At 39.5% G+C, this 13,373-nt stretch overlaps 1 protein-coding gene across 2 annotated transcripts in view; it reads left to right on the forward strand.

The window, feature by feature from the left end:
* The window catches only part of LOC117540823, a 15,195-nt gene extending 1,887 nt beyond the window's left edge, over window positions 1-13,308 (forward strand). Inside the window, exons 3-11 of one of the 2 annotated variants that reach the window (XM_034207691.1) lie at window positions 219-451; window positions 649-796; window positions 1,257-1,379; window positions 11,601-11,645; window positions 11,825-11,890; window positions 12,182-12,196; window positions 12,338-12,412; window positions 12,564-12,588; window positions 12,735-13,308. In XM_034207691.1, the coding sequence (XP_034063582.1) occupies window positions 219-451; window positions 649-796; window positions 1,257-1,379; window positions 11,601-11,645; window positions 11,825-11,890; window positions 12,182-12,196; window positions 12,338-12,412; window positions 12,564-12,588; window positions 12,735-12,765 (761 nt within the window). In that variant the 3' untranslated portion in view covers window positions 12,766-13,308. The remainder of the gene's footprint in view (window positions 1-218; window positions 452-648; window positions 797-1,256; window positions 1,380-11,600; window positions 11,646-11,824; window positions 11,891-12,181; window positions 12,197-12,337; window positions 12,413-12,563; window positions 12,589-12,734) is intronic. The other variant, XM_034207692.1, reaches the window with a different exon arrangement.
* The last annotated feature ends 65 nt before the right edge of the window (window positions 13,309-13,373 follow it).

A 13,373-nucleotide genomic window follows, 5' to 3' on the forward strand; every position in this document is an offset into this window, starting at 1 on the left:
GCAGTTATTGAACTCTTGTCTGTTTGTGAGTTTTGAGAGCACTTTTCTAGGTAAGAGTGTTTGGTTACTGAACTGGTTTAACACGTTTTTGATGACGTAAAAAACTGTGGATGAAGTTAGAATATAGTAGTCCAAACTAATTGTACTTTAAAGCTGACTGCACTTTTTGTACTTTCCTCATTGTCATACCCATTTTCAACTCTAAATAACTGTTTCAGCTGAAAACTCCACCCCCAAATCCCCCACCACCACCACCACCACTTCAGCACCGAACCCAGCAGCTCTCAGATACCTCACACACCCAGCGGACCTCACCGTGGCTGTGGGAGATCCTGCAGTGTTTAGCTGTGGAGTTCCCAGAGCTTCTCCGACCTTCACCTTCACCTTCTATGGGAGTCACGGCAACTACAGTCTCACATGCCCCTCTGGCCACGTAGAAGATATCCCCCAGGTGAGGCCTCATCTAATGCTTCCTCCTATCCTCACTTTCTTCTCCACTTATTCCCCTCAGTAGCACCATCATACTGCCACAGTAAGAAGCAACATAAGGGTTCACTCAACAGTCTATTTAGCCGTTCACATCGTTTTGCATCTCAATTCTTTCTTCCCTGAACTTCTCTCCACCCTCCTCCCTGTCTCTCTCATCAGGCTCTGTATGGAAGTTGTGGTTCGAAGAAAGGCGAGTCATTGGCTGTGTGGACGCTCAAGGGAACCTCTTACTCAGACAACGGCACAAGAGTTGTGTGTCAGCAGCCAAACAATCCTGCTGCACCTGCTGCTGTCCTGCAAGTTTATGGTGAATATACTACTATTGCAATTTGATATCTATATTATTTCAGCAGGTTTATCATAAAAGAAGGTCTGAGGCACTCTTCTGGCAAACACAGTTCATACACCTTCAATCAGATAGCTAGGTGAATTTCTAAACACAAAGACAACGTGTGTACATGTTAAGTAAGAGCCGGTTCACAATCTCTTGTGTCCATGTTGTTGTTGGAAATTATTTATTGTTCTGTATGGAAAAAATACAAAAAGTAACAATTATTATTGAGGTTTTCCGATATGCTCTCAACTTGTAAGCAATCCAGACAGGTTATGTTAATGTTTTTAGAAATGCATCATGGAATAGTTTTTCTGAATGGACATTTCTTCATTTTTAAGCTTAAAGTTTCTTACTTTTAATAATGTCTGCACAAGTTGCTCTGTGCATTTAGTCTTTCTCCACCAAATCAATCTGTGATAAATTCACTCTATAGATGACGGTCGCAGCTACTTCATTCTCATTGGCTGTGTCATTGGGGGCTTCTTCGGCATCCTGTTGGTGTTTGGTTTGTCGTACCTCATGCTGCGGAGATCTGAGACCCTCCAGACGTGGTTCAGTAAGTACACTGCCCAAAGTCACTGCTGAATGCATTGATTGCAAACTGCTAATTATTTAGTAATCTGTGATGTCTTTGTGCTTTCAGGGGGAAGTCAACCAGAAGATGATATGAACACAATAGTAACAAAGGAATAGATGAAGCCATTGCTTTTTCATGTACAGTAAAGGGACATCTTTCCTAACCTTTAAGCAATCTAAGTGTAGTGAACGCATGAATTATCCCAAGTCTGGAGATGATGGTGACATTTTGGATCTAGTTTTTCCCCTGATAACTTCACTTTCTTGTTATGTCCTCTTAAATTGGACCTTGCATGCATTATACACAAGCACTTTAAACACATACTTTTTTTTAAGGTCTGTGCACTGCCTTTACAATACCTACCGTTTAAATCATATTAAAACATTTTGTATTGTGTCTAAAGAATGTGTGTGTAGAGTGAATAGTCAAACTGTAGATATTTGATGAGCAGTCTTTTCTCCATGAATATTTTTATTACACATTATTGTTGGATAAAATCCACATTAATAAACAAAGTAATCTTATCTTTCAATTTATCTTCCACTGATAAAATAGGCAGAATAATGAAATATTAAGTGTCAAAATAAGAAACATGAAATATTAAGTGTCTCTGCATGTTAAGCAGCTTTACGCAGCAGTTAGGTTTCACAGACACCTTTTGAAAGTGTTGATTATACGTGAGTGATTGTCTGTATAGCTGCTCTTTGTGCTGGTACACATTCTTTACAGCTCTATTCCAACAAAATATGAAATGTAAAATTCTTACAGATGAGGGTCCCAGCTGTGCAGGTTAGTCAGCTGCTCTTTCACATACTGTCCGCTTGAGGGAAGCACTCACTTTACAGATAACAGAGAGAAATAAAACAACTGATATTCATACCAAACACAAAAAACACAATTTTCTGTTGTTGTCAGAACTTGTTGCACTTTAGTTTGTCAAATTAGTCAATAAAACTGATTTGGGATTTAGTAAGTTAATACAACTGGCTGTGACGATGAGTGTTTTCATATATTTGAATGCGGAAGTCTTCACGCTTTGTTGTTATTGTCTTTGCATAAAGTTGATGATGTTTGTGTCCTCTACTCTGCCTTTCATGTTTTCTGAAGTATTTATGATGACATCACTGAAATATTATTTTGTTCTATGCTTGTTCTCATCTTCTTGTTGCCTATTGACCCTGTGCTCCAGCTGTGATTCAGCTAAAGTATACTAAAGTATTTTGGGTTGCAGTTGCATACACATGGTGAATGCTGTGAATTCAAACTACAGTGTATTGGCAGGTTAAAAAAGACACAAGCGTATGGGTTAAAATATTGCATTACGTAATATGTTACTTTATTAAGTTAAGTAGTAAACATTTATAATTCAATAGACTTTTGGTTTCACACGACACAAGACAAACAAGTCTAAGTCTAACTTTTTTTTTCATCTTTAGTACCAAGGTTCAAGGTTCTTTATTTGTCATACGAACATAGCTACAGAGTAGTTATGTCGATGAAAATGTTAGGTCATAGGCTTCTCCAACAGTGCAACACAATAATACAGATAAACAGTACCGAGCAGTCCTTCTTGTTATCACCAAAACTGTGCTGCTTCAAGAGGATTTTAGACTGTTGCTGTTTTAACAATTTTGCATGGGCACATGTTTAGTAGACTATAACTGTAATGTGAAACACCATGTGGAAGAGAAGCCAAACAGAGTGACAGATGAAGCAGTGATGTTATTGTGACCACATGATCATCACTGTAATATGTGTTGCTTCCCTCTGGTGGTGAACTCCTTACATGTCAGGAACCAGACCCTAACAGTCTTTTGGTGTTGCTGCCATTAATCCTGTTGCTTTTATGCAGTGGTAATACATGGCACAAAGTAACACCAACTATACTCTAACTTTCATTAAAATATGTGGAGTAAATTACCCCCCCCCCCCATTTGTACTTAAAAACCTATGCTGATCTTTACAGGGGAAACTTCACCAGGAACTCAAACATGGTTCATGGTTTTGAAAACACCCCAACATACCAAATACAATATCACTTATCAAACACAGCAGCTCACTAAGACATTCTCTACTTTATATTACAATCTAATTAAATGATCACTGAATAATGTAACATGACAACTGGTATTTTTCTGCTCTTGACTGCAGTCTTCTGCATGTTGTGACACCTGATTACGAGCAGCTAGAGACAATAGACACACACACTCTAACACACACTCACACAGACACACACACAGCAGGAGAGCATTCTGCCTGGTCTTTTCGTTGAGGCGGTATGGAGCAACGTGTTGACTCAGCTGCTCAGCTACACCTCGGTTCACTCATGATAGGTTGCCTGTCAGATTCTGCTGTAGGATTCTTCATGTTCTCTATTACTGAATACGAAACCTTCATTTATCAGTTTAAAGTATGATTGGCTTCATTTGGTATTTCCCTGACAAAATGTGAGACAATAAGGAGATAGTTGGGTTAAGTCTCGAGAAAAAGGCCTATAACTTGTAAAACGTCTAGGTAAACAAATCACCCCGAGAAAGTTTCTAAATAGTACTTTTAAAATAAGTCAATTTTTAAAATGTGGTTCCCATAAGATCTTTTCAGACCTAAGTGAAGCTCTCTCTTATCTGCTGACTGACTGATGTCACCTTCTGCTATGTAAGCTAACCTGTTGTAAGACCTTTAGTTTTACTGTTTATGGACAAACATTCCAAATACCACCATAACAGAGAGGCATCTGTCACCATTTGTGTGTGGGTGTGGGTGGGTGTGTGTGTGTGTCCACTGATAACCTACATTGTTCAGTGTGTGTTCTCAAGATGACCTTTAACTGACAATGAATCACTTTAACTAAGTATGTATCAATAACTGAGGACATTAAGGTTAAACTATTACAATTTAAGTTGCATTTTAACAGCTGTTCATACTACCTGGATTTAGCAATAAAACATTTACAATCTTTTTAATTGACCTACAACCAACCTCTATTCTCCACACATCCATGTAGGATCATTGAGACAGAACCAGATTACCTGATCTTGTTTCTCACTCTGTTGCATCGATCTGATCCTCCATTTCTGTCAAACACCAATACCAACTGGAGTTCTGTTCTGTCAACACTGCTATATTTATTCCCCTGCAAATCCCCAACAAAAAGCTAATTTGGTCACAAGTGAACTTTAAGTTTCTTTGTAAAGCTAATATGGTTTTTCTTTTACATTCAAAGTTTTATATACTATGTAATGTTATATAAAGTCGGGGTACTTTCCCTAAAGTTGCGCTGTTCCTGATAAGGTTGCCATATTGGAAGTGATTCGTTGCTGAGGAAAATGAAATTGTAATTTACACCACCAACCTTGAAGTCTTAAATATACTGAAAGAAACACCACACAGAGTATTTCTTATGTATATTCTCTCGCTCCTCTATCAGAGCTATTGACATGGAACACAGAGGCCTTTATTTAACCTCATATTCACAATGCTAGATGACAGACACCAGAAACAACAAAGCTAAACCGTGTAGAGTTCAGTCTTTCAATTGTGTGGGATATAATAAGAAGATTTGTGCCATGCAAGTTATGCAAGCTAATGTGAAAATGTGTGAATCTTATCTCCATTCCCTCTCTCTGTATTGTCATCACCAGTTGCCACTCTATCTGCTGTCAAATGGTTGCATTATCACTTACAGGCACACACACTTTCGACCATACACCTTTAACTGCAGTCTCTCTGTGTCTGCGCCTCTGTCCACGCAGTATTGTCATATGTTGAAAGGCCGATGCATGCCTTGGCTTTGTCAGCGTGTGACAGGATAAGGTATAAATAGTCACAGATCACCACTGTGACACATGCATGCGCTCACATATTTCTGCACACATGCTTCGTTTACACTGCAGGGGTAACACCAACAAATCTTAGATGGCGTATTACGGCTTGTATGCTGTGAGGAGGTGTATCTGATCTTGCAGAGTGAAGCCATTAAAAAACACACATCTACATAATTGTTTTCTATTAAAACAACTTTTTTCCTCAGAGCATTTCAGATTTTTTTCCACAAAATGTATTAACTTTATAATCTCAGATTTTATCACGATATTTTCTCATGAATTGTGTTTTTTTCTTTTAAGATGTACCACTTTAATCTGAGAAAATATACTTTTTATTTATAACTTCCATCAGAGAAATTCTGAGGGTTATTATGAATAATAACCCTATCCCCTGGCTTAGTATAAAGCCAGGGGATAGGGTTATTATGAATAATAACCCTATCCCCTGGCTTAGTATAAAGCCAGGGGATAAGCGTGATACTGGCGTGATACTATGATGTAGTAAACCTAGTATCATAGTATCACGCTTATACCTTGTACAAATTACAACCAATGTAAAATATGGGATGTGTGGTGCTCGTACATGCTATTAATTATCGTTGTACATTTTAATAATTCCTTGGTTAAGTTAAAGTGGCAATAGAAAAGTATTTTGCTCTAACCCAGGGGTTTTCAAAGTGTGGGAAGGTGAGCCTCCTCTCAGAGAACATAAGAACAGCCGCGCCCCCCCTCCCAATTATTATTGCTGTTGTTGCTATAATGCAGGGGTATTATTATCCAGTGGAATGCACTTACCTACTGGCCTAGTTAAATCAAAGTGGTTACTTTTTTTTGGCTGGGCAGTGTAGTTTTACACACCGTCTTATTTGACTTTCTCAGGACTTAAAACTGTTTTTTGGGGGCAGACCCACACAAAGACAAAATATATTTACACACGTAAGGTCATCATCTTAACCGTTTTGTATGCTCATCGAGTCATCCGTGAGCAGAGCATCAAGTTGGCATGCATATAACAGCTGAATGCGGCGATTACCATGTTGTTCAGCAAAACGCCTCACAAACGTATTAAGATCAACAACTTTAGTGCGTTTTGATTCAATGCTGAGTACAGCCAAACTTGACAGTCTCTTCTCTGTCATTGTAGACCGCAAAGACCTCATTCCTTCCGTGTACTTGGGTCCGGATGCGCCGTCCCGTTCAAATGAAATCGCCGCAAATCAAATTTCCTCGCTCGCGCCAGGGAGGGAGGGGTTACAAGAGGCGCATTCACACCGCAGTACTTTTCCCACAAAGGTTCATGATAACTCTTTAGTTCTCATGAACTAAGTACAGATCGCGTTCACACCGGAATAAGTCCCTGGGGGAGGATTAGGCAAATGAAGCCGCTGACGTCACTTCTTCTTTTTCTTCTGCTTTGGGTTTACTTTACTGGCAGGCCGCAAACCACTTCACGGCGTATACTGCCGCCCAAAGTCCCCGGCCGGAAGTCCCCGGAGTTGGGGACTGGCTTCAGAGTAAATCGCCAGAACGCCGACACCTCCTCATCTCCACCGCTCCCATGTTTTATTTTGTGTTGCCATAAGTTAGTCTCTCTGCGTTTCTGCGCTGGGCTAATGCTAATGCTAATAATGCTAATGCGAGGATAATAAAATGGCGGCTTCACAAAACTTTTTGGGAGTTTTACGGCGCGTGGTTTGCAATCCGCCCAGCCAATCAGAAATAGGAACCTTTTTCTCCCACGAAAGTCCCTGCTCTCTAGCAGGGACGGAAAAGGGGGTGAAAAGGTTCTCATTAGCCGCTTTCACACCGCAGGACTTGCCGTACTTTAGTGCCGGCACTAAAGTACCACGGGACGGAATCCGCCAGGGGGCTAGTGCCAATCGCATTCACACCGCAGTACTTTCCCTGAGGCAAGATTACGCTGACGTCACTTCGTCTTCTTCTTCTCTGGGTTTACGGCAGGCCGCAAAACCACTTCACGGCGAGTACCAAAAAAAACCGATTTGTTTACTTTCCGACCTCAGACATGATGGAGTTCATAAGGGTAATAAGGGTCATTTACAAATAAAATACCCCATTATAACAATGGACTTTATCTTTATGTATTTATTATATATTACCCCCTCAGGCTGATTTTGGAAAAGGACATTAACCCTTGTTTGGTGTTTTTCCCCTTATTTATCTAAAACAAATGACATGATAAATTACTTGTGTTTATGTGTGTAAGACTTGTGTTTCTGCCCCTGCCATTGCTGCACAAGGTTGCAACATTGTAGATAAATTCAACCACCGACACCTGTCTGCTCTCACATTCTTCTATTCTTCAAATTTGGGGTGGGTATTTATATATACAGTCTATGGGTGGGACACAATAAATAAAGCTTCGCCAGTTTGTTTGTTTTATTGCACAGTCAAGACATAACAATAACGGCATCACGCTGTTCCAGCTGTGTCGTATGCATGTAAATTGAAGTTAAATAAAAGTGTGAAATGTAAAATAAAGTGTAAGTAGTTTCAAAACAATGTAACAGTGGCAATATAGCAGCAGACACACCTTAGTGCAAGTAAGGTGTCAGTATTAAAAAACAGTGGCAATATATATATATATATATATATATATATATATATATATATATATAATAACAATAGAAAATCGTTACCACTCTTATTATTGTGGTCTTTAATTTTTGTATAGTCCTGCCTGAGTTTCTTTATTTTTACCCGGCATCCGTGTGCACTGTGCACGATTCCCAGCTCAATACAAGTAGCTTTTGCGAACATCGCTCAAAACCTTTGGAGTTGGGAACTGCTTTCTGTAGAAGCTGCTGCATCCCGTCCTCGGAGTAAATTGCCAGAAGCGCCGACACTTCCTCATCATTCCACCGCTCCGGTGTTGTAGTAGGCCTACGTGTGGTCATAACTGCTTTAAAGTACAAAAAAACGACTCGCTCAGGTGTGGATGTGGTTTTGTAGCGAGGAAAAAAATGGCTGCCTAACAAAAAAAATTCAGAGTCTAACGGGGCGTGGTTTGCAATTCGCCCAGCCAATAGAAATAGAATAGAAATTGGCACTCTTTTATCACCAGATTCGTACCACCTCTCTAGCAGGGACTGAAAATGGCCAAAAGAGTTCCCGGCACTGAGTAGTCCCGGCGGTGTGAACGCAACATTATTGGTACTAACGGAACTAAAGAACCAAAGTACCAGGGAAAGTCCTGCGGTGTGAATGCGGCTATTGTCATGAACTAATTTTAGTACCGGCTCTTTTTGGTGTGAACGCGACAAAAGAGTTCTCATGAACTAAGTTCTCATGAACCTTTGTGGGATAAGTAGGCCTACTTCGGTGTGAATGCGCCTATAGGCTCGCGTCTTGTGCTGCATTCACTTGCACTCGGACATTAGGAATTTTCTCTCATAAATGTCCAATGAGCAACAACTTTATTTCAAAACCAAGCTGACGTTTTCTGCCAGACGCTGTCTCCTCTTTCACTTTAGGTAACTTCATTAAAAATCGATCCATGTTGCCGCTCGGATAAAGTTAGCTGAAGTTAACAAGCTAGATTTCACTGTTTCTCGTTATTTTCTTCTCACGCTGCGCCTCCTCTGAAGCTCTCTGGCGCCCCCTAGGGGAGGTGCGCCTCACACTTTGAAAACCGCTGCTCTAACCTATCATAATGAAGTCAGTATGAAAATCCCTACTTCCTGCCAATGGTTATTAAAGAAAGAAAATGTCGGACAACCATGAGACCAACACAGCACAATCTACTCCACATAGAGAGGAGCAATGAGGTAAATAGATATCTACAGAGTCAGGGAACACATAATGCACTGTACATGCACACACAAACACACACACACACACACACACACACACACACACACACACACACACACACACACACACACACACACACACACACACACACACACTCACTCGCCTTGTTTTTGCCCCAACTCAAATGTAAGATTACATTTGAATAGGAATAAATGTATCTTTAATCTGTGCAGTTGTGATGATTTGTTCTTATTATATCATAGTTGTCCCTCTCTTCATATTTCCCTTATTCACTTTTAATTTCTGCTACATTTGCTATGTTGTTTAAACAAGTTGTAGTCAAGAGTTTGTGATTCATGTGATGTGTGAAGGCAATATTGCTGGTGGATCACTGGCTACGTGGATTGGATTTAATGTTTGCAGTCCCAGTTTTAGAATCAAAGTGTTGGAGATAATGTCAAAAATAATTCAGATTTGAATTCAGCCCATTTTTTTCAAGGCATAACACTTTTTGTTAATGTCTAACTTTTCCTTCTTCTTTATGTACAACATTAATATATATATATATTTGACTTCATTAATCTCAAGCACCACAAGCTGCCTCTGTGTATGAAATATACAATGTTAATAAACTTGCCTTGTCTTGTAGAGTGTAAGTAAAATGTACACTGAAACAAGTTAATAATGGCTTTCACTCCATCATGCACACGCTGATGTTTATGGAATAACATTGCCACTGGCTTCCTATTTGTACATAAACGCACCATCACACTGGACGCGCTGCACACACTAACGTTTATATCCCAAACAAAGAGGAGGAGCAGCCGCTTCATATTCAGGTAAATTAGAAAGTACACATTTTTGACCGGCCAGTGTCTTGGAACCTTCACACGCACTCCTCTGCTCCTGAACCGTCAGCTCAGGTAAGCCAAGGAATGATGGAGCAAGGCAGCATGGGAGTCAGGGTTAGGGGTCAAGGTCACCTTTTGACATAAAAGTATATATTAAGGGGTTCTCAAGTAATTATCAATTATGTTCAATGTTTTATTTTAGTGTGAGAACAGAGTGTTTTGAACAAGCAAAGATAGTACCAGGAATTTCAGTAGTTTACTGATATGAATTTTTGCTTTAGAGATTTGGATAGGATATATTACACATTTTGTAGCGAACATGCTTGAGATTAACATGAATTGTTTATTGCTAATTGTAAATTGACTGCTGCGTGTCATATATGACTGTGTATAAAATGCCCTACAATGATGTATGGGTGGATTTCTGCAGCCTTTTTGCCATCTTTAAAGAAACAACAATTGTTTTCAAATAGAATTATGATGTTTGAAAAGCCCAGCACTGCAGTGACTCTGTTCACAAAATAGTAATGAATGCAGGGGATGTTGGCTGAACATCAATAAGAAGGGAAGGAAAAACCTTTTAAAATAACTTTAAACCAAGGCAGATAGTTTGTTACGTCGGTTGCGGCTGTGTCTTCTGAAAGTTGGACGCATTTTAAAACATGGGATCTTGAAGACAGAGGTCTGTGCATAGTTTGACCTTGGCTAATGTCATGCTAAACTGATAGCGGCAATAACATTAATAGATGGAGGCCTAAGGACATGATAAGGAGTTTTGTGTATTGACTTCATTTTCATTTCCTGAAAATCTGGTGCAAACTTTATATATCTGCAAGAACAACATGCAAGCGTGTAAAAAGCATGAAGCATGTTTTATCTGTTGCTGAGTTCACTGTGATATAACAAACCAGGATGTTTAAAAACACATCATTTATTCAGAGAGAAAGAAAATAAGCAAACAGAGAGGAAAAGCACTGATTTCCAAAATGCGGTGAATCCAACCTCATGGGTGTCCAAGATCAGTCAAGGTTATAGTAAGGTCAATGAAAAGTCCTGTTGCACTTACAATTCAATTATTTAAATAAGATGTCTGAACAACTTTTCTGAATAAGGAACTGACATAAAAAGGATTATACAGTAGCTCAACCTAATTCTATCTAAGTATGTTTTTAATAAATAAAAACCCCCAAAAGAACAGAATGTTAATCTTTATGATTTGTTTAATATATCTGTCTATCAACTCTATAAAGTCAGTTATAGCTGCTCATATGAGGTTGAAAAGTGAGAGACAGAAAAACCACAGGTTCAAATCTCCTCTGTAAAGCACATGACAGTGTTTGGCCTGATTGGATTAGCTTTTTCTGGAGTTTGATGGAAAATTGTCAGGAAACCTGCTGGGTTTCACCACAAGACAAAAAATGATCCTCTGTTTACTCTCAAAACACCCAGAATGCATCCCTGCTGACGAGACACTGACCTCTCACACAACAAGGACATTCTCTTCCCGGGGAGAGGGGGAAGTGTGTGTGTGTGTGTGTGTGTGTGTGTGTGTGTGTGTGTGTGTGTGTGTGTGTGTGTGTGTGTGTGTGTGTGTGTGTGTGTGTGTGTGTGTGTGTGTGTGTGTGTGTGTGTGTGTTAGTCTGTGTGAGAAACAAAGGGAAAGTGTCGGGGAATTTGTTTCTTTTATTGTCTCTCACGATCATGTCCTTTTTTCTTCTCCATGTCTTTATCTTTTTCTATCTGACTCTTAGTTGTGTTAAAGATGGGACACCTCACTATTGTGGCTGTTATAGCAGGTAAATACAATGCCAAAGTCTATGTTTCTATTCAAGGAAAAATATAAGCATTGAAAAGTTGGCTTGTTTGAAAAGCTTACCAATGTAGTAACACCATTTATTTCTGAAAAACTCTGGAGCAAGGCAGGGGAACTCGCCATCGTCCAAATTAACATTTCTTTTGTCCGATTCTCTTTCAGTTCTCTTCACGCTGTTTGTGGAAATCGAAGCAAGTAAGGACCAAACTCCACTTTCACCTGAGACTGGTTTGTTGAGAAACTGGTGTTGGGAATAAATAAAAGACACATTCACTTGTATCGCCATAACAATGGCCACATTCAAAGCAAGCGAACTGTTACCATACCAAAATGGATGCTTAAAAACAACAACATTTAACCCTGACACATAGGCCTATGAGTTGTTGCTGCCAACTGTTGCTCACTGGAATGAGGGGTGAAAATCTTGTACATCTTTTGAAGCGAGTTGAAGTATGTCCTGTCACTAATGTTCCTTTCACTTTTCTTGTTTCTCCTCCTCCTTGTGTGTTTGGTCTGCAGATCCATTTGCTTACAGTAAGTACCGACATTCTTATCTCCTGCTTCTTATAATCTGCCCAATATAACCTAGACTAGTGCAGAGTATCACTTACATGATGCATACAAAACATTCTTTGGAATTGAATTCTTACCCTGTCTAACAATATTGTTTAACAGACTATCAAAGGCTACGAATTGGAGGGCTAGTCTGTGCCAGCTTGTTGTTTGTTGGAGGACTCATGGTTTTATTTTGTAAGTAACTGACACCTCACAGATAAATAAGTCTACATGTTAAACCTATCAAAGCAAAGCTATTCCAACATGAGAATCAGAGAAGTAGTAAAAGTATCGACTGTGTGTTGTGAGTGTAACCTCAGTAACACGTCCTACTTTGCCTTCACAGATACCAGGTGCACCAGGAAGAACAAGTACGTTTTTTTTTCTAAATCTCTTTCTGAACTTTAACATGTGACTTGCCCCCTCTCTCATTGTCTCCCTCCCCCCCTCTCTTTTTTTCTTTCTTCCAAAACCGCCATGCTAACTGCCACTCCTGCCATCCTCTCTTACCTTGTAGAAAAGTGGAAGATGACAACAGTGAAATCTGATCGGGGGTATGACTGATAAACCGGTTCCGGCCAGGAAGAAGAGCTGAAAGGCAAGGAGCGGAGAGATGTGGCTGCATGGTGGGGGGTGTTTTTGTAAGAAAACACACAGGTTCATATGATTACACCTGTACAGACCTGTGCAATACTGTTTAAGCCAGATGTAAAAACAGTCTGTAAATGTCCCTGTCATGAGTATGATGAAATAAATGTGTTCTTGTTTTTCAAATGTATCCACTTTGCCCAAATCTGATATGTAAACTGATATGTGTGTCCCCTAAAAGCCCATAGACCTTCACAATTAACACATTCTGCTTAGTTTGGTCAATACCATAATGATGCACACGGATATGCTGCATTATTATAAACATAAGGTGGTGTTTAGTCAATTTGGCCTGCTGTTGTTTGCATGTCTTGCTGTATAATAAAATAGTTGGATAAATCATGTTGTAAACCATTGTAACCTTGACAACATTTGAAAAAGATTTAAGAAACATTTGGCTTGCATATCAAAATTGAAAATAAATTACTCCATGCTATACCAAATTGTAGTATGTCAGTGATTTTTTTAAGGGTAGCTATGTAGCCTAGCTTGTTTTACTCTTTGACCT

This window comes from Gymnodraco acuticeps, unplaced genomic scaffold (assembly GCF_902827175.1).
Source record: "Gymnodraco acuticeps unplaced genomic scaffold, fGymAcu1.1, whole genome shotgun sequence".
NCBI classification, from domain to species: Eukaryota; Metazoa; Chordata; class Actinopteri; order Perciformes; family Bathydraconidae; genus Gymnodraco; species Gymnodraco acuticeps.